The sequence below is a fragment of the Scylla paramamosain genome, chromosome 14 (assembly GCF_035594125.1).
Source record: "Scylla paramamosain isolate STU-SP2022 chromosome 14, ASM3559412v1, whole genome shotgun sequence".
NCBI classification, from domain to species: domain Eukaryota; kingdom Metazoa; phylum Arthropoda; class Malacostraca; order Decapoda; family Portunidae; genus Scylla; species Scylla paramamosain.
The window spans coordinates 9,109,923-9,137,584 of NC_087164.1; the positions used below are offsets into that span (position 1 = coordinate 9,109,923).

General features: G+C 42.8%; 1 protein-coding gene across 2 annotated transcripts in view; it reads right to left on the reverse strand.

The window, feature by feature from the left end:
- The window catches only part of LOC135106815 (uncharacterized), a 118,847-nt gene extending 91,429 nt beyond the window's left edge, over positions 1–27,418 (reverse strand). For both annotated transcript variants that reach the window (XM_064016149.1, XM_064016148.1), the window contains exons 1-2: positions 24,433–27,418; positions 7,452–7,488 (exon numbers count right to left, since the gene is read on the reverse strand). In XM_064016149.1, the coding sequence (XP_063872219.1) occupies positions 7,452–7,488; positions 24,433–24,810 (415 nt within the window). In that variant the 5' untranslated portion in view covers positions 24,811–27,418. The remainder of the gene's footprint in view (positions 1–7,451; positions 7,489–24,432) is intronic.
- Between the last annotated feature and the right edge of the window lie 244 nt (positions 27,419–27,662).

Consider the following 27,662-nt stretch of genomic DNA (forward strand, 5'->3'; position numbering starts at 1 on the left):
CTGAAAAGAACCATGGGGACAGAGGGACAAGGAGATAATGCCTGACTGATTGACTGACTGATTCAGGCCGCCGTAACGAGCAGTTCATAAAGCATCGATAAGGAGCGAAAAACTATGAGCAACTTAGCCAGAAGCCGACGCATCTTAAAGAGCATTAGGCTCGCATCGCTTGAGGAACGATTACAAAAGTTTCACACGCGTAAAAACATGATGAACTAAGTGGATTTCAGAGACCCACGTAAAAGGAAAACTCTCAGACTTTATTCAAACTGCACAGATCTCAGCGAGCAGTAGGGGGACCAGCATCTCAGTGGGCTTTTTTTTTATTAGATTTTTGTTGCCCTTGGCCGGTGTCCCTCATAAAAAACGTAAATCTAAGGAAAATAAAGAGAACCGAGACATGCTCTTAATTGATCGACTTCTTAACTATGAGAACTCCCCCCTTACGACTGGCGCAATTTACGGAAACAAGCATGCACATGAATCTAAACAAAAAAACAAAAGTCCCTAAAACGACCAAAGGAAAGGAGCAACACCGTCAAGAAATAAATGCGTCCCGAGCACACAATGGGCCAGCAGGAGAAGGAAGAGGAAGAGAAGGAAGAGGAGAAACAAACCTTCACACGGAATTTTAATTACACGAAGCATTACGCCATTAAAAGAGCAAGAGGAGGAAGATGAGGAGAAAAAGAAAGAAAAAAAAAAAAAGACCAGCGGTAGTAGAAGTAGGAACCCGCCCCGACGTTCACTGTGTGTGTGTGTGTGTGTGTGTGTGTGTGTGTGTGTGTAATTGCTCACCGTATTGATCGTGCATCGCCAAGTACCCTCCTGCACGTTCCGGCTCAGTCACAGACGGACTTGGAGTCATCTAAAGGCACAAGCAATTCTAGCTCAGCTCAGTCATCTCAAAGCAGGTCTCTTTTCTCTTCTCTTTTCTTCCCAGTAATATTTCAACAGGGTCAGTAATGGTGTGTGTGTGTGTGTGTGTGTGTGTGTGTGTGTGTGTGTGTGTGTGTGTGTGTGTGTGTGTGTGTGTGTGTGTGTGTGTGTGCTTAACGAAATGACATAATTATGAGGGAATTGTAACTTCAGGATTTTGGTGGAGATAACACACAGAAACACACACACACACACACACACACACACACACACACACACACACACACACACACACACACACACACTAACATCTTCAGTTCAGTATACAAACCCGACACTCTAAACGCCCTTCTTTATGATGCCTGTTTAGCTCGAGAGAGGGCGGAGCCAGAATACAATAAGCCAAGACAAGCAACAATAAGGTATAATAAACCGTAACACACCATCACAATAGTCTTGTCGCCACTGACGTCGGAAATGCCGCACACTGCCACACCGCTGCACTGACGAGGGACAAGAACATGATGTGAAACAACTACGTGAGATTGACTCACTTATTGGTTTTTCCCTTGGGGCAGTATCATTATAAGTGTTGAATTCTCACATAGACGACAGAAAACCAGTCTTTAATTTATATATATATATATATATATATATATATATATATATATATATATATATATATATATATATATATATATATATATATATATATATATATATATATATATATATATATATATATATATATATATATATATATATATATATATATATCTCAGTCATTGAAAAGAACGATTTTGAGCTGATGCACCGACTTTCATATATTTGAGATTTTACAAAGAATCCAATAAATCATAAAATAAAAAACGACAGATGCAAAGATCTCAATGAAAAACAGTGGAAGTGATGATCCTTAACACACACATACCTTTTCCTTATGTTTTCCTAAGGGACTCACATCATTAAGCGTTAAAATAAAAAAATAAAAAAAATTGAAACTATTATCGAGTAGCTAAATGAAAAAAAAAAAAGCAAAGAACAAAGAGTTAAAATTAAAAGACAACCAAACGAACGAAACCGGAAAAAACCTCTCATCCTCACCACAATCCGCTTCACCTGACCTAACCCAACTTGACCTACCTACGACACCGGAAACCGCCACGACCAGCAGAACAGAGACGAGAGAGAGAGAGAGAGAGAGAGAGAGAGAGAGAGAGAGAGAGAGAGAGAGAGAGAGAGAATCACACAAACGAAAAGATACACACACACAAAAAAAAAAAACTATGAAATTCACTTTAGACAAAGCAAAGGCAACCAACTCACGCACTCAATGACAGAGGCAGTTCCAGCAGGTGTTCCACGCGTCACCCTCATGTGTCAAGTGTGCCAAGGTCTACCTGAGTGACATCCCGGCATGCTGGCACCCTTCACACACGCATAATGACTTGTGCTCCGTGCGGGCGTGCATGCAGACACCCACACACACTAGAGCAGCGGTGAAATGAACACGAAGAGTGGTGTGAACGTTCCCGTAACAGTGAGGTGGTCAGGAGAGAGAGAGAGAGAGAGAGAGAGAGAGAGAGAGAGAGAGAGAGAGAGAGAGAGAGAGAGAGAGAGAGAGAGAGAGAGAGAGAGAGATGGACAAATGGGCCGGAACAATGGGATAGGGTAGAGAGTACAGACAGGAGAGGAGAGTGGAGAGAGTAGAGAGAGAGAGAGAGAGAGAGAGAGAGAGAGAGAGAGAGAGAGAGAGAGAGAGAGAGAGAGAGAGAGAGAGAGAGAGAGAGAGAGAGAGAGAGAGAGAGAGAGAGAGAGAGAGAGAGAGAGAGGGACAAATGGGCCGGAACGATGGGATAGGGTAGAGAGTACAGACATGAGACAAGAGTGGAGAGAGAGAGAGAGAGAGAGAGAGAGAGAGAGAGAGAGAGAGAGAGAGAGAGAGAGAGAGAGAGAGAGAGAGAGAGAGAGAGAGAGAGAGAGAGAGAGAGAGAGAGAGAGAGAGAGAGGAGGGGGGAAGGGATTAAAGTGTAACACCTGATGATAGTGTAATTGCATCTTCCTGTGGTGCCATAACGGGATGCCTCACACACACACACACACACACACACACACACACACCAGTACTGTCTTTCCTTATAATTCAAGTGTGTGTGTGTGTGTGTGTGTGTGTGCATAAACCCGACAGCAACCATCAATAATGAACCACTCAGCTGCTGGTGGGTAAATAAAAAGGCAAGGAGGTGCTCATTTGGGGTTATTCCGTGTGTGTTTCCAGCACGCACCTTTATTTACCAACAAACATATGCCTTGCCACCACCCGCACCTCCCCACAAATATATACTTATACCTCTCCTCTCCCTCCTACAAGCCCCTCACCCTTGCTTTCACAATGGGGAAAAATGATTATACGAGCAACATATTTAGCCCTTCTAAAGTTTTTCACCGTCTTTACACATTACTAGTTTGCCTTTATGCATTTTTTTTTTCTCTTGATAGTTTGATGTACATTTCTTTTTTTTTTTTTAAGGGAAGGCCTTGATTATAAAAGTGATGGCTTACTATTATCTTCTTTTCTATCCCAAGTTCAGTTACTAACCTCTTATTTTTCATCTAATATTTTTTGTACCTGACACTTCCTTCATTATCTGATGCATGCCCTCATTACACGATGAAGTAATTACGTTCAACTATTTTTCTCTCTCTCCCAAGGTAAGGCACTGAGCTCCTATTTCTCGATGACTATTTTTCCTCTTTGTCTTGAAGCAAACGAGATTTAGTACTTCCCAATTATCAGATGAAGTAATTACTCTCAATCTGAGCTGCATTTACTCCCTCCCTCAGGTGCCATCTCAGGTGTGGAGTGAATCGATCAGGTAACTCAAGACAAGACAAGCACAGGGCGGAGAGAGAAAGGCTGCGTTGAGGGTTCAGGGAGGAGAGTAAAATACACAGAAACCCAAGTCTATCCATCACACGTGAGCGTAAGCATACACACACACACACACACACACACACACACACACACACACACACACACACACACACACACACACATACATACATACAATAGTCAGCGTTGTTTATAAGGAACAGTAAGGATGATTATGCTTCACCTTCCTTCACCTTCGTCATCATCAACACTTGCAGTCATCGGTATTTATGGTAAGTTGGTTAGTTGTCTGCAGGTATACAAAGGGTTTCTATACAACGAACAGTGATGAGTGAGCTGTTATCCTTTTATCGTTCTAGTATAGTAAGTTTCCTTCACTTGCTATCGTCTGCTGCTTGGTGTTTATCTGTTCCACTTCTGACGAATTATCTTCACTGTGTTTTGTTTTATCGCGTCTCTTCCAATTACGTACGAGTTTTTTAATACCTTCAGTCGTAAGGGTGAAATTGTTATATTTAAAGAGTTGCTCAATAAACACCTCGTTAAAAAAATGTGTACCTTGTAATATAATGATCTACACACACACACACACACACACACACACACACACACACACACACACACACACCAAGATGTCATTAAACACGCTATTTCCTTTCCTACAACACTGACACCAGCACGGATCCACCACACAACTCCACCGCAGATCTTTCCAGGAACCTCAGTGGTAATGGAAACGTGGCAGCACTGGAGTCAAAGATAAGGGATTCAGTGCCTCAAGTTTTGTCTTAGTCTTTCATTTTGTAGTGGATTTCATGCTGCTGGCTGACAAAGGATTATATTAACAGAATTACGCACAACTTAAGAGTACTTTACATGGGCACCACTTTCTCCATGCTCTCTCGACGCACGCCCCTGCACTTCACAAAGGTATCTCTGTTAGGGGAGTGTGCTCGACGTTTCCTTATTCAATCTTAATCTTTCCTTCACGTGAATGGAATGAAACACGTGATCAGTGTGAGTAGTGATTGCCACTCACCCCAAGGAAATGAGTTATCCTTCCTTTCTTGCGGCATAACAGTTCCGTTCGTGCACGCACACACACACACACACACACATACACACAAACACACACACACACACACACACACACACACACACACACACACACACACACATTCGTGACGGGCAACACTTCCCCAAGCCGTTTTCAGAAAATCTCTCGTAATAAAATCTAATTCTTTTCAACCCTGACAGCTTCGCGTTCCCTCTGACCTGCCTGGGACACTTCATGGCGCAGTGCTCCAGAATCATCGACACACACACACACACACACACACACACACACACACACACACATTAAACTAACTCAATTTGACTTGATGGCTGGATGGGACTGCTCCTATGCCAGATCGAAGTTACTGTTAGTGTATCTAGTATTTTTTTGTTAGTTTCGTGAGAGGTTACTGGTCTTAATTCAGCTGATTTATATTTTATCTATTAATATCGTTATGCTCCAAATGTTCGTCACACAATCTTTTTCTTCTTTTTCTTTGCCCAACACCTGCACCAGTCCTCAAAAACCTTGCGGCACATACAGGCAGCGGCCAGACCCTCCAGCCACAACCACAACCCTTTTTCTGTGTCCTGCGTCCCCAGTTTCGTCCCCCAGATGGCGCCGCTCCCCTGGGAAAGAAGAGGGACGCGGGCCTGGAGGATGAGGATTGGCGAGAGGCTGGGGAGAGGTGGTATTGGAAACCGATATTGAGGAATGTTTCATATCAGGCTGAATTGGGTTCACAAGAAAATATAGAATTTTTGGTTTATCGGAAGATTGCCTGTGTGCAAAAACTGTCTCATCTACGGAGAGGATGTACTCCAGTGACGTAAGATGGTCGGGAAGCAGTGCGGCGGCGCGGTGGGCCCGAGGGGAGGGAAGGGTAGACACCAAAGTAAACACACACAAGCGAGGCGCACCCTTTTGCCTAAGTTCCTCTTGCAAAACCGTTTTCTTTGTTTTAGCGCCTCGTTGTAATTTCCTTTTCCTGTCAGGAGGCACTATTTCATATCAGAAAATCATGCCCAGGAAGCTTATCTGACTATTACTTCCTCTCAAACAACGCGATAAGCACACACACACACACACACACACACACACACACACACACACACACACACACACACGTCACTCCCTAGCTCAGTGATAACGTCATTTACTACTGTCACTAAGCAGGCGGAGGGTCGCACACCACTAAGATACTGCTACAGGTCTTCACTGATAAGCTGACGGTTGGTGTCATTCTTACGCAGGAGGGTGAAATGTGTGGTGTATAGAAGGACTTGGCCTTAACCACATATCATCCTATACTCTGAGGCTCTCACCGGGAGGGTATAGCTAGCGTCTATGTCCACTTAATCCTCGAGACTCAAGATAGGTGAACTTAGAACAAAACACAAAACATAAGGTCGTATTCAGAAACGCTTTGCTCTCTCACCACGACTATTTTCAAAGGTTGCAGAGATGATTAGTCGGTTTCTCAAGAGTGTTTCTCCTATTAATAATGCACAGATCTTGTTAATCTGTCTCCAGAACCATAAAAATATCCTTAATATTCCGTGCCGCTTCAACTAGAGGCCTTTTCATTGTACTGGAGTCGCGGTGCTAAAGTGTTTCAGAATGTGGTCCATAATTAGGAGAGTGTCATGGAAGTGAGACAAAGCATGTGAGAGTGTGAGTGCGTTGCGTGTGCGTGTTTCTGCGCAGGTAAGGGGCCACTTGCACGCTGGGGGTCCGTACACCCACACGCACCCATCCACACACTAGTGCAGAGAGTAAAATTACTACTTCCACCTAGTAATTACGGATTCGGGGCCTTGATGGTACATACTACATGGTCCGCGGCTGGTGCGTGGCTAGGGAGGAGTGCACGGGGCGGAGTGGCGAGGACACGACTGGGAGGGGCGGAAAGGGGCTGGCTGAGCGGAGGGCGAAGGGGAGAAAGAAAGAAAGAGAAGGTGCAGAGGGTGAAAGGGGTTACAAGGTGCATGGAATAAGGGAAGAAAGAAGACAGGTTGAGTGGAGGGAGGAGAAAAGGCAGAGGGAAGATAAGACCCAGAGGGAGTGAGGAGGGAGCGGAAGGGGAAATACAGACGGATTTCAGAGGGCAGACTGACTCAAGGGTGAACGAGGAAGGAAAGAAAGAACACAGGGTGATTAGACAGAGGAAGGGAGGGACGTACAGGGCGGCAGCAGAGGGACAGCAGGTGAATGAGAAGGGAGGAGGAGGAGGAGGAGGAGGAGGAGGAGGAGGAGGAGGAGGAGGAGCATGCTTGGTGATTTCACGGCGGGCATGTGGAGAAAGATTTCGGGATGGAGACGAAAAAAACACACACACAAAAAAAAAAACACTGGAGGAGGAGGAAGAGTAGGAAGAGTTGAAGAGAAAAAGAAGAAGTGGAAGAAGGCCAACAATAACAACAAGAGATGAAGCATGATGAGGAGTACAGAGAGAAAGAGAGAGAGAAAAAAATAAGCGATAGAAATAGAAATGGGAAGAGGAGGAAAAGGAAGAGAAGGAATTAAATGTGGGAAGACGCGTAAGGTGACTCTGGGTCCTTCCAACAGAAAGAACAAGGCCGAAGTAATACACAAGTTAATTACTCCCACCACCACACTCACCTGGCCTGTGGGAGCAACCTGCACCATGCTGCCTCACCTGCGAAAATGAAAGACAGTAATTAAGTACAGTAAGTTAGTGCTATAATGGCGTGGTGTTACTTTTTCTGCTGCAATTTAAGTCTTTCCTATAAAATGTCAATATCTCTCCTTTTAGTGGAAGATATGGGGTTTGTTATTTCAATGTGTTTTTTTTTTTTTTTTTTTTCTCCCACAGTTTGCCAAGGGGATTGTTGTTTGGAAAGCGGACAGTAGTTTAGGTAAGTAGTATTATTTTTCCAGTAATTTGACTTTCTTATAAAACTTCAACATGTCTAATTTCAACAAAGGATATGGTGTTTCTCTCTCTCTCTCTCTCTCTCTCTCTCTCTCTCTCTCTCTCTCTACTTCCTTCTCTCTCTCTCTCTCCCAAGCTTGTTTGCTAGGAGAAAAATTCAGTTACGTTCTATTTTCATGTTCTTTTTCACCTGTAGTCAACGAAGACGTAGTCTTATACTCAAACTACAAAAACTCACCTTTAAGTAGCTGTCGACGATAATGTAACCTTTCGGCCTCTGACATTCCAGCAATAGCATCTCTCTGCGCCGCTGTCACGGTGCTGCTCTCCGTGTCTTCTTTGCTTTCCACCTCGTCATCTCCGGCACTCGTGTTAAATACCGTGGTTTTTTTGTTTTCATCAGCTATTAAATTTCGTTCCTCTGATACAATCTCCGTCGCTGCGTCTTTCGTATCTCTTTCTTCAGTGTCTCGTATTATTCCCTCTCCCTTTTCCCTTTCCTGTGCAGTGTCTTCCTTTTCCGCCTCCTCTTCGTCCTCTTCACTGGGAACACTGTTATCTAACGGCTCCTCTTCGGCCGCTGCTATCGACACCTCGCGGCCTTCATTAAGTGACAGGAGTGTTCCTTCTCTCATTTTTTCCGCGCTTTTTGTCACGTCGGGTTCCTCATTGTTTACACTCCCCACGTTTCGTTCGGCTTCGTCCTCCGTCATCCATCTTTGTTCGGTCTCGTCCTCTTCCACTTCTTTTCGCCCGATCTCGTCCCCACCTCTCTCTCTTCGCTGGGTTTCGCACTCCATCTTTTGTCTTTGGTGGGTTTTGTCCTCCATCTTTCCTCCTCCATCGGTTTCTTCTTCTGCTATGCCTAATCTTCCACCTTCTGCTCGTGTATCTTCCTCCGCTGGTATTTCGTCTTCCTCCTCCGCGTACAGCTCGGTAATATATACGGTAAATGAAACTCGATGGGCCTCCAACTTACGCTTGCTTTGATCTCGCATGCGTGGGGTGTCCTCTGTTTGACCAGAGCCGTCCAGCGGGCTTGCACCGTGAAGGGCGGGAGGAGAGTCCTGGATGGTCTGAGGCTCCATTCCAGTTTCCTCCTGCGTGGTTTTATCTTCTGGGATTGGAGTCTCTTTGGACACATCAGGAGGGCTAGCAAGACAGAGAGCGAGAGAAAAATCTTCCTCGTTTTGAAGCTGCACTCCAGCGTCCTCCTGTGTGGTGCCAACCTCAGGGTTCGAAGTTTCTTTGGATTCATCTGGCGAATTTGTAAGACAAAGGGCGGGAGCAGGATCTTTCCTCCTTTTGAAGCTGTGCTCCAGTTTCCTTCTCCATGTTTCCGTCGCCTGGGCTTGGAGTGTCATCGGAAGCATCAGGGGGACTTGCAAGACAGAGCTGGGGAGAAATTTCTTTGCTTGTTTGAAGCTCTGCTCCAGTTTCCTCCTGCGTATTTCCGTCACAGGTGGGGCTCGAGGCAACATCAGTGATGAGGTTGTAGGTTATTTTCTTCGCTGCCCTTCGTGCCGGGAGCGTCTTCATTGCAGACGGTCGTGTTGGACGCCTCTGCTTCCTGTGCTCTGATTACGTCGTCGCCGTCACCACCACCACCACAGGCGATAATATTACCGTCCCCGCCACCACCGCCACCTCCCACTCCCCCTATACCGCCAACACCACAAGCAATAAGCGCTACCACGGGTAGCTATCTCGGGCCCCGAAAGAGAGGGGGAGAGAGCCGCGAGTGGCACGAGGGTCTGAAAGGTGGCGGTGAGAGCACTGGCTCGTGGGGGGCGGCGCGTGGCACCGGTTGGAGTGCCGCTGGGGCTTCTCATTGCCTTTGCGTTCCTTCTGGCGGAGCTGTTTGTGCCTCTGACGCTTCTGTTGTTGACGTGATTCCTGTTGAAGCTGGAAGAGCGGTCCAGCCTGCCAGGGCAGTGCGCGCCGCCCCGATGTTTGCTTCCCAGGATGCCGTCCTTCCTGGGCGGCACCTCTCCCCTCCTCAGCGATCTGCCGTCCCGCCCTCCGCTTCCATTGTCTCCTCTCGATCTCCGCGTCTTTTCGGAAGATTTCGCTGTTGTTCCTGATTTATCTTTGTGTCTCCTCATCAGCTTGCTCCTGTTGTCTCTGGCCACTGCTTGGATCGCTTTCCATCTGCTGCCGCTGTCCGCGCTCTTCACGGCGTGCGTCTGCGAGGGCCCGTCTTTCATTTTCCTCCTTGTCCTCTCCTCTTTCTGCTTGGGTCTTACCTCTTCTATTGTTTTCTGCTTCTCTATTATCAAACCCATTTTTCCTTCCTTCCTTCCTTTTATTCTCAAGTCATTCTTCAGCGCCGCATTAAAGGTTTGTTCTCGAGCAAAAACTGTTGGAGAGATTTCTTTTATTTTTCTTTTTTTCTTTCACTTTCGTTTGCGTAGGATATCACTAATGCTTGTGTGTGCGTGTGTTCTCTCTCTCTCTCTCTCTCTCTCTCTCTCTCTCTCTCTCTCTCTCTCTCTCTCTCTCTCTCTCTCTCTCTCTCTCTCTCTCTCTCTCTCTCTCTCTCTCACTGTTTGGCCGGCCTTACGTCTTTAAACTTCGTCGCCGTCCTTTGAAAACAGATTCAGGTACCACTGCCAGTCAAGTTTCCCTCTTGTAAACACAACCTCCTTTATACCCTCCTTCCTTCCTCCTCCTTTTCAGCCTAACCTAACTTAACCTAACCTAAACTAATCTAACCTAACTTAACCTAATCTAAACTAATCTATCCTAACTTAACCTAACCTAACCTAACTTAACCTAAACTAATCTAACCTAACTTAACCTAACCTAAACTAATGTATCCTAACTTAGCATAACCTAACCTAATCTAACCTAACCTAATTTAAACTAACCTAACCTCCTTTCTAGTCTCCTTCCTTTTCGCCGTCATTCAACTCCTATCTTTCTTCATTTATTCCAATGTTTACATCCATATATTTTCGTCTTCCTCCATTCCTCTCATCTACATCCTTTTCTTTCTCCTCCCCTTCTTTTTTTTTTTTCCAATCTTCATTCTTTTCGTTTCTTTATTCGTTCATCCTTTTCTCTTTGTTATATTCATTTATCCTCCTATTCCTTCATTCTTACAAACGTAAACCCTTCTTTCCACTTTTCTTCCCTCCCCTTCTCGTTCCTTTCAACTTCCATTCATGCACAATTTTTCTCCCCATTAATCTTTCCTTCTTTCTTACATCCGTCTATCCACCTTTCCATCTTCTATTCCTCCCACCTGCATCTTTCTTCCAACCAGTTCTTTCCCTTCCTCCCTTCTTCCCCTCATCTGCTATTCATCATTCTTCCTGTTCTTTCCATCTTTTTCTTCCGTCTATCTATCCTCCTTCCCTTCTTCTTTTCCTTCCACCTGCACCTCCCAACCCAATTCTTCCCCTTTCTCCCTCGTTTCTTCCCCTCATTTACTATTCATCATTCATCTTGTCCTTTTTTTCTTACGCCCATCCATCATTCTTGTCCTCCATCCATCCTACCTCTCCAAAAGAGCGTCCGTGATTCTTAAGCCACAGAAAGCAGGGAGAAACAAAGCAGCAAGGAAACCATACTATTTCATGGTGCTGGCTGGCAAGGAGGCTGCGCCCATAACGACCTCGAGTGTGTGCACTGGGCGATGGTATCTTGGTAATTTGATATTTTAGGGTGATGGAAACTGATCTGGGGGAAGGTTTGGCCCCTCAGGGTGATGGAAAAGGAGGAACGCAAGGGGCGGAGCTGGAGGCAAGGATGGATAGGTGGTGGGTGAGAGAGAGGTGGGGTGTAAAAAAAGATAGGATAGGAGGATAGGAATGGAAAGAATAAAAAGGGGTAAATGGAATGAATGTAGATAAGATGGAACGAGAAGGGGGAGATGGAGGGTAGAATAGATGGGTGATGGGGAAGAGAGAGAGAGAGAGAGAGAGAGAGAGGAGAGAGAAGAGAAGAGAGAGAGAGAGAGAGAGAGAGAGAGAGAGAGAGAGAGAGAGAGAGAGAGAGAAGAGAGAGAGAGAGAGAGAGAGCGGTGATGTAAAAAAGGATGATGGAAAGGAGGACAGGAATGGAAAGAATAAGAAGGGAGAGATAGAAGAAGTGTAGATAAAAAGGGAAGGAAACGGAAATAAATAGAACATAATCGGGAAAGGGAAAGACATGAATAGATGAATGAGAATTAAATAAGGAGGAAAAAGACGAAGAAGGAAATGTAAAGAGAGATAAAAGGAAGTGAAAAAAATGCATAAGAATAAAGAGAAGAGAGAGAGAGAGAGAGAGAGAGAGAGAGAGAGAGAGAGAGAGAGAGAGAGAGAGAGAGAGAGAGAGAGAGAGAGAGAGCAAATTTTTAAACATGAAAAGAAAAACTAGGGAGCAAATCAGTCGATCCATTAAATTATTTCGTTTCAAGCCTTTTTTTTTTTTTTTTTAGATTTCTACCGACTCATCTGTTTATTTTTATTTCTTTTCCGTCCATAAAAATACCTACACTCAACCTCTAACACAGAAGATCAAACGCCACAACTCACAATCTTCTCGCCGCGCCTCATGTTCCCCCACAGAAGAACAAGTCCCGAGAATATGAACACTTTTAACGCTCCCTCCTCTCTTCCCGTTAATTTCCTGCCGTCCCTTCGCGCCAGCCTACTCGCCGGGGAAGAGACGTGAAGGTGATGGGGCTTTTACACTGGTGATGGGAAGTTTACTGCAGCGATGGGAGTGATGGGAGATTCAGAGTAATGATAAGATAGATTAGGCTCAATTAAGACAGTATATGTATGGGATTCAGAGTGATGAAGAGCTGGATTAGACTCAGGACAGTGATGTGATGTTCTTGATGTGACGAATGAGTGATGACTGAGGTGAGTAAATGTGGGGATGAAAATGGCTGATGACTGAGGTAACGAGCGTGAGTAAAGAGAAAGGTGAGTAAGAGTTATGGGTCATATTATAATGGCTGATGGATGAACTAACGAGTAAGAGTGTGATGAGCAAGGTGGTGATGGCTGGGACGAACGGCCAAGAATCAGGACGAAGGCGGGGCGGGGATTAGTTAGGCGAGGGCGAAAACGGAGCTCATTCAGAAGGGAAATAGGTTGGAAAATTGCAGTGAGATTGTAAGCGGGAGGGAAAAATGACAAAAATGCGTTCAGGAAAAGACGCTGAAATGAGCTGAGAGATAAGAATATTGAAAATTTCACTTCAGGGAGAAAGAGAAAGAGAGAGAGAGAGAAAAAAAAAGGGAGAGAGAGAGAGAAAAAAAACATAAAAGGAAATAAACGTAAATTATTGAAAGGCAAGTCGATGGTTAAAAGAAAAAAAAAGATAAATGAAAAGAAACAAATTAAATGTACGAGGAGGATGAGAAAGAGGAGGAGGAGGACAAAGGAGGAGGAGGACGAGGAGGGCAAAGAAAGATGAGGAGAAAGAAGGAAAGAAAAAGGAGTGTCAGAATAATAGAAAAGAAAGAGACAGGGGTGAATGGAAGATACCAACAAAGAAAAAGGTGAGAAGAGGACAGGAATAGACGGAGGAACAGAGGAAGGGAGGAAGAGAGGGAGGGAGGGGAGGAATAGGAGATAAACCAGTGATGTGACCGACACGGGTGACCTGCTCAGCCATGCCTGTGACCTCGCCGCGAAAGGTCAACCCAGCGAAGACCTCCACCCACGATGTTATGTGGGGGAGAGAGAGAGAGAGAGAGAGAGAGAGAGAGAGAGAGAGAGAGAGAGAGAGAGAGAGAGAGAGAGAGAGAGAGAGAGAGAGAGAGAGATGAGGTGGAACGAAAGTTTTGAGAAGCAAGGGAAAATAAAAAAGAACGAAAATATAAGAAAATAAAGGAAAGGAGACTTTGGGGAAGGTAAAGGTGATAAATAAAGACAAAAAAAAAAGCACAAGACGAAAAAAACAAAAACGGGTAGAAAAGAAACAAAAATCGAATACAAATAGAGAGAGAGAGAGGAGAGAGAGAGAGAGAGAGAGAGAGAGGAGAGAGAGAGAGAGAGAGAGAGAGAGAGAGCACCACACCATCACCTTCACTAGATAACATGAGAAGTGTCCTGTTATTGACAATTACTATTGTAGCACCCTGTGACCACCACCACCACCACCACCACCACCACTACCTCCTCCTCCCTTTATTCCCCGTCGATAAAGAGGACAGGTCTGCGGGTTGCCTCACTTACTCTCCCCCCGCCCCACCACCCTCCTGCCTACCTTTCTTCTCTACTCCTCTTTATATTGTTTAAACTACTGCGTCACGTCCCCTCGCCACTCTCTCTCTCTCTCTCTCTCTCTCTCTCTCTCTCTCTCTCTCTCTCTCTCTCTCTACTCTCTCTGAATATTGTAAACTCTTCTTTTTTTTGTCTCGTATTGTCTAAAACTTACACTCGCTTTCTGTTTAAATTATGGGCTATATTTCTTTCTTTTATAGCCAATGAAAAATAACTGAAATCTCGAGTTATGTACATATGTGGGACAATATACTAGCACCTTCATAAACGCCCCTCCTTAACCTCTTCTCCTCCTCCTCCTCCTCCTTATCACCATCATCAGCGTCACTATCATCAACACCTCTTGTCTCTATAATTCCACTGCGAGACAAAGGCCTCTTTAAACTCTCTCTCTCTCTCTTCACTCCTCTCTGTTCAGTGGACGTCTATTTCTGGAACTCCAGCAAAAACGTATCTAATCTGTCTGGTTCTGTATCTGCCCTGCTTTCTTTTACCTTGACTGCATCATAAACAAAAGAGAAGATAAAGGGAATGTAAAGAGGATGTAAAAGAGGTAATGAGAAAGGAATAATTATACAGGAAGAGATGAACAAACAAAAGAGCAGATAAACGGAATGTTAAAAGAATGGAAAGGAGAGAATGAGAACGGAAAATAAACGTAAGAAGAGATGAACGGAAAGGAATGAAACTAAATCAAAGGAATTAAAACAAAAAGAAGGCAGCGCAGGTTCATGGTAAGATAAAGTTAATCTCAATTTTAAAAAGACAGGATGGTATTGTGTCAAAATCTTGTTCACGTTTTCTTTGGTTACGTGACGCTACGTTTTCTTTGCTCCTCAGGGCACTCAGAGAGGAGCACGGTGGACAAAGCAAGGCCAGGGGAGCTGAACCGAGCGTCTCTTGGAACTAAAGTGAGGTGAAGAGGGTTGTGTTTTGGGGCTGTGTCTTTATGGCCTTGAGTGTGAGGAGGCGAGGGTGAAGTATGCGCCACTCATCTCATAAAAAGAAGAATGGAAAAAAGGAAGAGAGTAGAAAAATAATAATAAAAAAATATGTATATATCAACCACCTGAATCTCAACGAAGAAATATGAAACGTCAAACGGGTCCGTGAGGGAAATAGAGCTTGTCTGTTATTTGAGTTATTTTTCTCTTTTACCTGTGTTCAGAGGCTTCATGTTTTACAATTAACTGTCCACACGACTGAACAGCGCCCTCATAAGATGCCAGGGAAAAAGATGTACCCAACGCATATCAAGTCTTCACATGATGTTTCTTACCGATGTTCACTGAAAAGATGATAACTAAAAGATAATTTGCCTTTCATTAATACATGTCACTTAATGATTACAATGGCTTGTGTATCCTTAAGAAAACATAATACAGCTACGTTATCTTATCTACGTAATGATATGCCGCTTAGGAACAATATTCTTTCAGGTATTCATGGCTTCTGTTGAGTAAGTTTTCTAAAGAGTGACTGAAATGAGACAACTTTTGATAATTTTTCAGGACAAAATGTCTTTCTTTGGCGGTTATAAAATCCTTAACTTGAATGGAATACGACAAAATATCAAGCTTTTCGCCGTTTAATGAATTTTTTTTTTTTTTTTCATTTCTACTAATCACGACGGACAGCACAATACATTCTCTGTGCGTGTAAAATGTTTAACTTGAAGGCACCAGACCCCGAGCAGTTTATCATAAAGTTTCCAAGTTCCTGCTGGCAATGAGTGGATGATGTGAACTTAACGCCATCACTCATAGAGCATCAACTTCAGAAATAAGAAAAAAAAAAAACGTACGATCGCACATAATAAGTGGCTAATAATCCTATAAATCGGCTCAGTCACTTCGAAAAGAACATGAAAGAGAAACACACCTGAAAAAGAAAAAAAAAAAAAAAAAAGGGGAGAAAGAAAAAACGACTTCCCGTTACACAGTGAATGAAAAAAAAAAAATGTTTCCTGAGGGCGGGGACGGAGGGACGCCAACATTTGCTAATCAGGCTCCGAGGCGCCCCAGTGAAGAGGAAGGAAAGGTCAGGGTAGGGAAAGGGAACAAACCACTTCAGTATTCATAAAGACAAGACTCAAGAACAAAGTCTGGGAGGGGCGCAAAACGAAACAGATGTGATTTGGTATTCCTTCTTTATTTATTTATTTATTTTTCTTCTTCTTTGCTTTAATTGAGTTTTATTAAGTTTCTTGTTTCCACAGCGCACCCATTTGTCTTTCATTTGTTTTCCTATTCTATATCTGGATTAAAAATCTAGTTGTTTTCTTCAACACTTCTCTTTGTTTTAAGGGATCTCTGTGAAGCTTCCGTTTATGTGGCGCATCCATTACTGTCCACTTTTGTTGCTCGCTTTTTATCGGATTTTTCAACCTCAATATTACATCTACTTTTGCATTCATCTCATTTCGCATTATCATTATTATTATTTTTTTTTCTTCGGGATAATTTAACAGGTTTCTCAAATACACAGCGTCTCCATTAACTTTAAAATTACCATCTCATTTTACATCCAAATTTCAGACCTCAGTAACTTCTATTCCTTGCATTCGCTTGATCTTTTACTCAATTTATATTCTACTACAAGAGAATTTGGCAAACTTTCTTGACTACGCTGTGTATCATTCGAAAATTCAGGAACGTAAACAAATATCGAACTCTACGCACAGTCATTTACTAAATCCATTCACGTCCATATTTCTATTCCCTTTATTCAAGCCCTGATTCCTCAATTTCTCTATTCAAAGTCCTATACTTGAGGTAATAAGAGGTGTAAAACCACTCGATCACTCCTATTGTTGGCAGTACTGTCTTTATTTATACTCTAAACTTACACCAGGCAATTTTCATCAAGGCAAAAAAAAAAATAAATAAAAAAGTAAATAAAAATAAATAAAAAAAAGGTTAACATCACCATTCACGACCATTACGGCTCCCAGTGGCCCAAGTGTCTATTAGCTCCCAGTGGCCCAAGTGTCTATTAACTCCCAGTGGCCCAAGTCTCTATTAAAGTCGTTTCGTTGTTACGTTGTTGTGCAAGTTCTTCCGCTCTGAATTACCTATTATCTCTCTCTCTCTCTCTCTCTCTCTCTCTCTCTCTCTCTCTCTCTCTCTCTCTCTCTCTCTCCTCTCTCTCTCTCTCTCATCTCTCTCTCTCTCTCTCTCTCTCTCAGTATTCGACACTAGCACTTCTTGTTTCACTTTCCCTGACTCGCTCACTTTCTAAAAAACAAAAACAAAAAACAAAAAAGTATGTAAACGATGCACGACTAAAGTGAGAAAGAGAGAGAGAATTTGTTGTTCTCTTGTTTTCGTTTTGTTTCTGCCTTCACTTTTTTTTCTTTTAACTTTTTTGGAGTAATTCTCTCTCTCTCTCTCTCTCTCTCTCTCTCCTCTCTCCTCTCTCTCTCTCTCTCTCTCTCTCTCTCTCTCTCTCTGATCTAAAGGCTGCACAGCGGTAAATAGAGGTAAGCCAGCACGTAAGGGAGTGACAGGTGAGTGCATGGTCAGGTGTGCATGTAGATGGGCATTTAAATGTGGAAGATCTGGAGGGCTGGCGACTGAAATGGAGACTGAAATGGGAATATCACGTTATCTGACGGGAGATTTACTTGGCTGATAGGGAGGGAACGAGTGCAGCTGACGGGTGGGTATACAGGTGAAGTGAAGCCTTGTATTTTGAAGCGTTTTGGTCTCTTGGTTATTTATTCTAAGGTCACAAACATGATTAGCTGGGTTCTCATGGTGTTTCTTTTCTCTCTCTCTCTCTCTCTCTCTCTCTCTCTCTCTCTCTCTCTCTCTCTCTCTCTCTCTCTCTCTCTCTCTCTCTCTCTCTCTCTATTAATGGTGTAGAGTTTCTATTGAACTATCAGGAAAATAATGAAAATGCTCTCGTAACTTCCACCTACCCAAATAACTTCCAGTAGAATTTTTTTTTTTTTCTATTCCATTCATGGTGTAGAAACCTTGTTAAACTTTCAATAAAACCATGAAAACATCCTTGAAACTCCTGTCCACCCAAATAACTTCTACTGGAGCATTCACAAAAATAGTCCTTCCCCACTGATGGTGCAAATAACCTACACTAAAGCATGCACAAGTGAATTTTTTCAACTATAGATAATGTAGAGTTATTTATTAAACTATCAGGAAAACCATGAAATTGCTCTTGAAACACCCCATCCACCCATAATATCCAAGAAAGCATGTTAAGAGTGCTCGCGATAAGCCGCTGAAACTTTGGGTAATACGTTCCCATCTAAGAAAGTCGTTAAGTAAGCGTCCCTTCAGCGCTGAGTAATGAAACCAAGTAAGTCTTTGTCTCGCTTATGTGAAGCCTGGAAGGAAGGAAGGGACTGAAAGAGCTGGAGCCATTCTCTTTAAAAGGAAAGCCGCCTCCGGGGGTAGCCTAACGAAAGGTTCTCAAATATTCAAAGGTTTTACGAACATCGATTCCAGTTAGCTTTTTCCCTACTCACAACTCTGCTCCCTCCCTCCCTCCTTCCCTCCCTCTCGATCAAAAACATATAAGCCATAAGTAATCTGGCATTGGAATAAAAATGAAGTACACAATATGAAAAACAGTGGTTTCAGTTAGATTTTTCCTTTTTGCAATATTCCTCACTTCCTTCTAGAGAGAAATATAAATAAATGAATATATAAATAAATAAAAGCCGTACACAGTGATAACTACTACGTATTGAAATAAAAGTTAAGTTATATGAAAAAAAAAAAAAAAAAAAAAAAAAAAAAAAATATATATATATATATATATATATATATATATATAAATATATATATATATATAATATATATATATATATATATATATATATATATATATATATATATATATATATATATATATATATATATATATATATATTATGTTACAGTCAATACCTGAATCCAGACAATTTGTAAAGTGACTTATTTTTTCAGGCAATTTGTGAACTGCCTGGTTAGGTTAGGTTAGGTTAGGTTAGGTTAGGTTAGGTTAGGTTAGGTTAGGTTTAGGTTAGGTTAGGTTATAACCTAACCTAACCTAACCTAACCTAACCTAACCTAACCTAACCTAACCTAACCTAACCTAACCTAACCAGGCAGTTCACAAATTGCCTGAAAAAATAAGTCACTTTACAAATTGTCTGGATTCAGGTATTGACTGTAACATATATATATATATATATATATATATATATATATATATATATATATATATATATATATATATATATATATATATATATATATATATATATATATATATATATAAATTATTTCGGTTACATTTTCCACGGTCAAATCCCCTTTCTTCCTTCTCCAAGGAAAAATAATATTTAAAAGTACGTAGTGGAATAAGAGTGAAATATTAGCATTCTTAATTTCCATCATCGTTACGTTCCGGAAATGTTTAAGAGTTTAGAAGTTTCACAAGTAAGGAATCTTGCCAAGTGTCCCTTCTCTCGGTAACAGTAGATACTAGGAGGTAGTTGACAGAATAAAAGTAGGTAATTGAATGAATAAGAAATATCAAATGCATCTCAATGTCATCATTCTTACATTTCCAAATTATTCAAGCGTTCAAGGAGTTTCATAAATGAGGAATCGTGTAAGAACAAAAAGATGTACGAGAAATAAAGGTAAAATATCAAGCACTTTTCATTACAATCGTCGTTGCGTACCGAAACTTTTCAAACGTTTAAAAAGTTTCACAAATAGAGTCTTGATGATTTTATTTTCTCTCGGCGAAAAGAAAAGATTGAAAAGAAATGCAGGTAAATTATCAAGCTTATTTAATCGATGCCTTGGTAATGTGCCGGATACATCGAAGCGCTTTTAAGATAAAATACCAAACACACTTCATCGCCGTCACTGTTACGTTGCAAAAACATCTGAGTGTTTAGAAGCTTCATAGATAAAGACGCTGGTTAAGTTTTCCATCTCTTATCGAAAAAAAAAAAAAAAACACAAGGAACATTGGGATAAAGTTTTCAACACACTTTCAAAATATTCAAGTGTTTAGAAGTTTCACAAATAAAGACGCTTGTTAAGTTTCCATCTCTTGCTGAAAACAGAGGCAAGAGTGAAACGGGAATAAACTTCGCAGTCCTTCACCACCGTCGCCATCATAGTCTACTCAAGCTCCTAAAATATTCAGTTCTTACATAAAAATACGTGAAAAGTTATGAGTTCTGCCCGCTAATGAAGATGACAAAATAAAAATGAGCAAAAGTACACATGTAAAAAGGCTAGAACATTAGGTACACACTACACACCGTCGCTACACCGCACGGCTGACGAAACCAATCGAAATGCTTTAAATATTCAAAAGATTTACAAACACTGGAACCTTCCGCAGTCTCCCGCTTTTATCCCTTTAACTGGCCAACTTTCAAACACTCCTTTTATCGAACAGTTTCTCTCTCTCTCTCTCTCTCTCTCTCTCTCTCTCTCTCTCCTCTCTCTCTCTCTCTCTCTCTCTCTCTCTCTCTCTCTCTCTCTCTCTCTCTCTCTTCATTTCTGCTCCTTAAACTGTTTCAAGAGAGGAGTATCAACGGATCTCATGAAGCAAATAGTCTCTCGTTTTCTTTAGTATTCTACTTACGAGGGGTCTTTCAGTTTTTTTTTTTTTTTTTTTTACATTTACATTACTTACATTTCCGAGGCATTTAGCCCAGACTTTACCTTCTCGAGAGTCCTTCCTGTCTTTCTTCTGTAAAAACACACCACACTCGAGAGATAACAGCGTAAGAGTTATCCCTTTTGACTTAATGGCATTACGACACTTGTATGTAGTGCTTGAGTAATCACTGACGACTTTACTGAGCATAAAACAGAACCGTACACACTAATAGATTTCAACGACTCAGACACTTCTTAGAGGTCTTTAATGGTGTGTTGTGAAATCCTCCTCTTCAAACTTCCACTATAGACCGACCTTGACGAGAGAACCCATAGATAACAGTGAAAGTATTACAAAGATTTATAAAAGTAATTCCATACATATCTTTCATAAAAAAAAAATAAAAAAAACTTGCACGAGACCATTTAATTAACCTTGAAGACACAAGCAACAGCATTCGAAAGATTAAGAAAGATAAGAAGATATATAAAGAAATATTACACAACTACTGTGAAAGCTTGCACGAGAACAATTAATTAACCTTGAAGACAGAAGATTAAGAAAGATAAAGAGAGAAAAGACATCTCATCTACCTTTTACTACAGAACACATTAAAGACTCGGCAGGATAAAAGCTAGAGGTAAGAGCATTACGTAAACTAAGACAGCGCATAACAATTCTCTCTTGCAGCATTGTGTGGAGGGAGAATCAAATAAACTCGAGCTTTCCGGCGCCTGCTACAATTACCACATTTTTGCAGCCCACCGCTACTTACGTGCATAATTAGCTTTAGAGAGGCTGGGAGCTCTCGAGGGAACCAAAGAGTGTGAGTGGTTCTGTAATTCTATGCTCTAATCCTCTCTCTCTCTCTCTCTCTCTCTCTCTCTCTCTCTCTCTCTCTCTCTCTCTCTCTCTCTCTCTCTCTCTCTCTCTCTCTCTCTCTTTCTACCATAATTTATCCTTTCCCGCATATTAATATTATTCTATCCTTCCTTCTGTCTCTCATTCCCCTTTTTCTATTCCTATTTTCTTCCCCTCCTTCCTTTCTTCCTTCCTTCCCGTCCTATTTCTAAACTAACTCTCCTGTATCTCTCTCTCTCTCTCTCTCTCTCTCTCTCTCTCTCTCTCTCTCTCTCTCTCTCTCTCTCTCTCTCTCTCTCTCTCTCTCTAGCGTAGAATGGCTCGTTTTCTGTGACGCATTTTGTGGTTGCCTACTTTTCGTGACGCATTTTGTGGCTTTCTACTCTTCGTCCCCAGAGAGAGAGAGAGAGAGAGAGAGAGAGAGAGAGAGAGAGAGAGAGAGAGAGAGAGAGAGAGAGAGAGAGAGAGAGAGAGAGAGAGCCTAATCATCAGAGGGCGTCACTTTTAAGGTCATGAGTTACAATCTTGACATCTTGAGGGAGAGGAGAAGACGAAGAGGAAGGGAAGGGAGAAAAGGAAGGATGATAAAGGGAGGAGGAGAAGGAAATATCAAGACGACCACCACGATAAAGGAAAAGAAGCAAAGTTGGAAGAGATGAAAGGAATGAGTAGGATGTAGATGAGGAGTAAGAAGAAAAGGAAGAGAACGACATGAATCAGATCAAAAACAAGTGCGAGGAAAAAAAAAGAACAAAAACAAGAATATGAAACACAAGAACGAGAAGAACAAAACACACAAACACACACCACCACCACCACCACCACCATCACAAACAATAACAACAACAACAACAACAACAAAAGGAGATACCTGAAGGGGAGAAAAAAAAACCCAAACAAGGAGAGGAACAAAGAGATCCAATTTTCAAGACTTCCCGTGGCCTAAAGTGTACAAGGAGAGAAAAAGAGAGAGAGAGAGAGAGAGAGAGAGAGAGAGAGAGAGAGAGAGAGAGAGAGAGAGAGAGATAGTGGAGTGGTGCGTTGTAAGGTGGAGTGAAAGTTACGCTTGTGAGGAGGAAAGGTTTATATGAATGACTATCCAAGTGTGAGGGAGGCTTGACCGAGGCCCCTTGTGTGGCAGAGAGAGAGAGAGAGAGAGAGAGAGAGAGAGAGAGAGAGAGAGAGAGAGAGAGAGAGAGAGAGAGAGAGAGAGAGAGTAGAGTAGAGTAGAGTAGAGTTGGCAAAGTATTGACTTAGGAAGAAAGAAAGGAATGGACGAACTAACGGACTAAAAAACCGAAGAGGGGGAAAGACGGAGGAGAGAAATGAAAGAGAAAATAAAGGAGATAATTAACTTAGTATGAAAGAAGAACTAACTGGAATAAAAGAGAGAAAACATATGTACTTACGTGATAGAAAACCAAAAAGAAAACATATGAAAGCAAAGAAAGGACAGGAAGGACAAAAAGGGAGTGTATAGGGAGAGTAGAATCACAACCTGTCCCTTATTCACCTCCCTACCCTCTTCTACCTGTCCTTTCTGCCCGTCTTTAAATCCCCACAACAGGACCAGGGAGTTAAAGGGAGGCAGGAGTGAAGGGACGGAGAGGGACCAAGATCATAACCAAAGGAGGAAAAGATACCAAGATACACTGAAGGACGAGGCCAGGGAGGAAAGGAGAGGAAGAGCGCAGGGAGAGAATATCATACCTGGAGGAGGGAGAGAGAGAGACGTTGTATCAAAGGAAGGGAGGAGGAGGAGGAGGAGGAGGAAGAAATGATGGTGGGAGGGAACAGTATCTTTAGGAGGGTGCACGAGAGAGAGAGAGAGAGAGAGAGAGAGAGAGAGAGAGAGAGAGAGAGAGAGAGAGAGAGAGAGAGAGAGAGAGAGAGAGAGAGAATGCAATTATACAAGACGACAAGGATGAGAAAAACAAACATTTTTGACTAACTTCACATAACTACCTTCAAAAATACAACTCTCTCTCTCTCTCTCTCTCTCTCTCTCTCTCTCTCTCTCTCTCTCTCTCTCTCTCTCTCTCTCTCTCTCTCTCTCTCTCTCTTCATAACTCACTAGCCAATAATATTCCTCCTACAACATCTCCTCTTCCTCCTCCTCCCCTTTCATAATGACGCCTCCACCAGTGCATGTCACCCGCTGCCCACCGTGACACGACACTTTCCCTCCCACACACCCACCCGCCTTGCTGTCGTCCCGTGGTGCACTTTGTTGTACTATCTTGTGTTGTGGTACGGTAATTTTAGCGTTGTGTGCGTGCTGAGTATGCTAAGTGCGTGTTGTGGAGTGTTTTGTGAGTGTTTCGTGTTTTTCTAGGTGTTTTGTTGTGGTGTGTTGTGTGCTGTAAGTGTTATTTTGTGTTTTGAGTGTCTTCGTGTTCTTATATGTGTTTTGCTATGCTGTGGTGTGTTGTATGTGTTGTTCCGTTACTTTGCGCTGCGTTAAGTGCTGTGGTGAGTGTTGTGGTGAGTGTGTTCTGCCAGGACTATTATCTCAAGCTGTGGCGAACGTTGTCCTTACCATCAGCATAATTTTGCACGAACCTTCCTTGGCTCCCTTCCTCCCTTCTCTCCTTGTCACCTTCTAAAATACTCCTGCCTTCCCTGCCTTCTTCATCCCAAACAGAGGAAAGAGGGAGGGAGGACTGGAGGGAGGGAGGGAGGGAGGGAGGGAGAAATGGAGGAAGGGAGCGAAAGGAGGAGGGGACGAAGGTGGGATGGAAAGAAGCATGAGGCAACAGGGTTGAGGCTGGAAGACTAGAAGGAAGGTGCCCTTAGTAAAGATTTTGAGCCGAATGTGTATACCGAGACTTTCTGGCGTAAAGTTACACACACACACACACACACACACACACACACACACACACACACACGCCAAAAGAAATAGCGCTGGAAGCCTTGTACATCTTCTCGGGTTGCCCTGAACGCCAACAACCCCACGTAAACTGGAGATAAAACTGACCGCAAGCGAGGAGGTCCAATTCCTGGCCTGGGATGGAGCAGCCAGCGAGCCGAAAACCGTGGCAGCCTTGAGAGGGAATAACTGGGTGATTGTGAGTGGCGTCGACTGAGGGGCCGTGAGGGACTGTGGTTGATTGTAACAAACTGAGGGTGCGGGATTGCGTGTGTGGGTGTGGGTGAGGGTGAGGGTGTGAGGTGTCGGTAGGTGAGAGGGTGGGTGAGTGCTCCTGGTTGTGTGGGAGTGAAGGAAGGAAGGAGGGATTGAGTGAGTGTCTGTACCTATCGCTGAGTGTGGGGGGCGGTGAGTGAGTGGGGAGGCTGTGGCTACTTCAGCAAGGATACCCGAGTGGTGACTAGTGCCGGCCAGGTATGAGGTCATAGGAGGCTCGATTTCACTTGATTTTTTCGTGTGTAAATTTTATCTCGCGTTGTTAAAATGCATCATGAGCGAGCATGGGAAAGTGATTCGTGAGTGTCTGATGGTCCGACTTGATATCGAGAGTGTTAAATATCGGTGAAAATATAAAGGAGAGCTGTTTTGCATTTCATGATTATTTTTTTATTTTTATTGTTGTATTCAGTTATGTATTCATTTTTATTGGGAATGAAACGAACACACAAATAAATTACATTTCCATTATGCTTTATGTTTTGCATTTTCATCACAGCCAGCCACACACACACACACACACACACACACACACACACACACACACACACACACACACACACACACACACACACACACTGCATGTTGAAGTGCGCTCTTCTCTTTCAGAAATGGACATCGTAATTAACTTCGATAAAATTTACGTGATAATGGTCTCCGCTGATCGAAAACATCATTTCGTATTTCGTTTGTTCGTGGAGCTGCGTTTGGCAGGACACAGATTCCGCACACTCGCTCTTTTTTTCTTTACTTGCTTACAACACACATTGCGCTAATTAACTTAGTTGCTAAGTCTGTTGGCGGTGCAGTTATTGAAAATTTAGTGCCGGCCGAGCAGTAAATGTTTAATCTTCAAGCACAACCTTTATAAAACTACAAAAAAAATAAAATAATAATAGAATGAAGAAAATTTTGAAACATATTATGTCTGTTACCACCTGTCAGTCTGTCGCTATTCATGTAAAGTGGTGCAAGAAGCAAATGATCCCAACCCACGGTGACGAGGCGTGGGAGCGTCTATACTTCATTCAAACGGACCCTCGCAGCTGCCATTCCTCGCGCGGCCTTGCTTGACGACCCGTGAATTCCATAAAGTGACGCTTTTCGTGGTGAATCTTCCACCGTTAAATTAAGATACGACCTTAAGTTGAGGCCGCACATCTAAAGGGAGTGCTGCTTATACTGGCGACACAAGAGCCCAGTGATTGACTTCTTGACTGATTGAATGATTAACTGAATGACTGACTGACTGACTGAATGAATGAATAACGATAAAATATATCAGTGACTAAAAGTGACTGGTTTCTATACCTGTGACTCAGGAGACCGGCTGACTGACTGACTGACTGACTGACTGATTTGTGAATACGTCAATGACTGACCCTGAAGAGAGCGTTGTTACACATAAAAAAGAATAATACATAAAACGAATTCTTTGTAGAGAGAAAGAAAAAGATAAAAAAAAAAAAACCATCGTGATTTCCTGACTCACTGATTATGACTCACTGACTGTTTGACGGACTGTAGTGCTTAGCCTTATATAACTGTAACACATCAGAAAAGTCACCAATTGCATGCCTTCCTTAAAGACAACTAATATATATTGTAATAAAGCTCCTTGACTGCCTGTTTGATTCGATTACTGACTGACTAGCTAACTGCATACAAATTAAAAACGAACATAAATACATAAGTTTATCCTTACGAGACTGTATGACAAACTACACAATATAATCGACAGAAAGAGACGTAGACGAAAAAAAAAGAAAAGTAAGACAGTAAGATCAAACACACGCTGGAGCAGGACAGGGTAAGACAAGACAGGGCAGGCAACGACAAGGCAGGACAGGGTAGGCCATGGGGAGTCGCGTGTCTGGTCTCCCTGTGAATGGGTATGGGTGACAATAAACCTGCGTGGGGCACCTGGGCACGACCGCAGGTGACAGGGTTCACAAATTCCTGGGCGGCTCTCAGGAGGAAATTGGTGAGCAGGAAAAGAAGAAGGAGGAGGAGGAGGAGGAGGAGGAGGAGGAGGAGGAGGAGGAGGAGGAGGAGGAGGAGGAGGAGGAGGAGGAAGGAAAGAAAATAGTGATAGAAAAAGGAATGAGGGAGAGAAAAGAGGATGGAACAATATTAATACGAGGAAAACGATAAATTATGGCAGAGAAAGAGAGAGAGAGAGAGAGAGAGAGAGAGAGAGAGAGAGAGAGAGAGAGAGAGAGAGAGAGAGAGAGAGAGAGAGAGAGAGAGAACCCACCCCACCCTTTAACACAGGCATTCCTGACGCAACTTCTTCCCATCAGTCTTGATTTGCATTGTGTTGAGGGAGAAGTCACGTCGTGTTTATGGTGCAGACGACACAGAGTAAAGGGAAGCGAGGAAGGGAGGGAGGGAGGGGTAGGAAGGAGGGGTGCGAGTGGAAATAAAGGAGGAAAAGATGGAAAATTTTATCAGGCAGTGTGAAATGGAAGTGTGGATTACAAATGATAACAAACAGTAACAGATCCTTATTTGGTGGGAAAAGGGAAACAAAAGGAAAGATAGGAAAAAAATAAAGCCAGAAAGAACGTAAAAGGAGTGGTGGTGCAAAAGATGAAAGGAAAGAAGTAAAAAGAGAGATGCAGAGGCAGGGAAAAAGTGATAGAAGTGAGAAATGAAGAATGAAAAAGGGGAGAGGAGAAAAATAGTAGAGAGAGAGAGAGAGAGAGAGAGAGAGAGAGAGAGAGAGAGAGAGAGAGAGAGAGAGAGAGAGAGAGAGAGAGAGAGAGATTATATATGGAAGAATAGGACAGAGGGAGGGTGGGAGGCCAGAGAAGGAAGGAAGGGAGGGGGACAGGAATGGAGGGAGCGAGAGAGAGAGAGAGAGAGAGAGAGAGAGAGAGAGAGAGAGAGAGAGAGAGAGAGAGAGAGAGAGAGAGAGAGAGAGAGAGGGGGAGGGGAGGGCATGTGATAGAAGGAAGGAAGGGAGGAGGGAAGGTTGAGAAGGAGGAGGGCGGGGGACAAAGGGGGTTAGAGAAGCACCACCACAACCACCTCTGTTCCCTCCACCACCTCTACCTGTT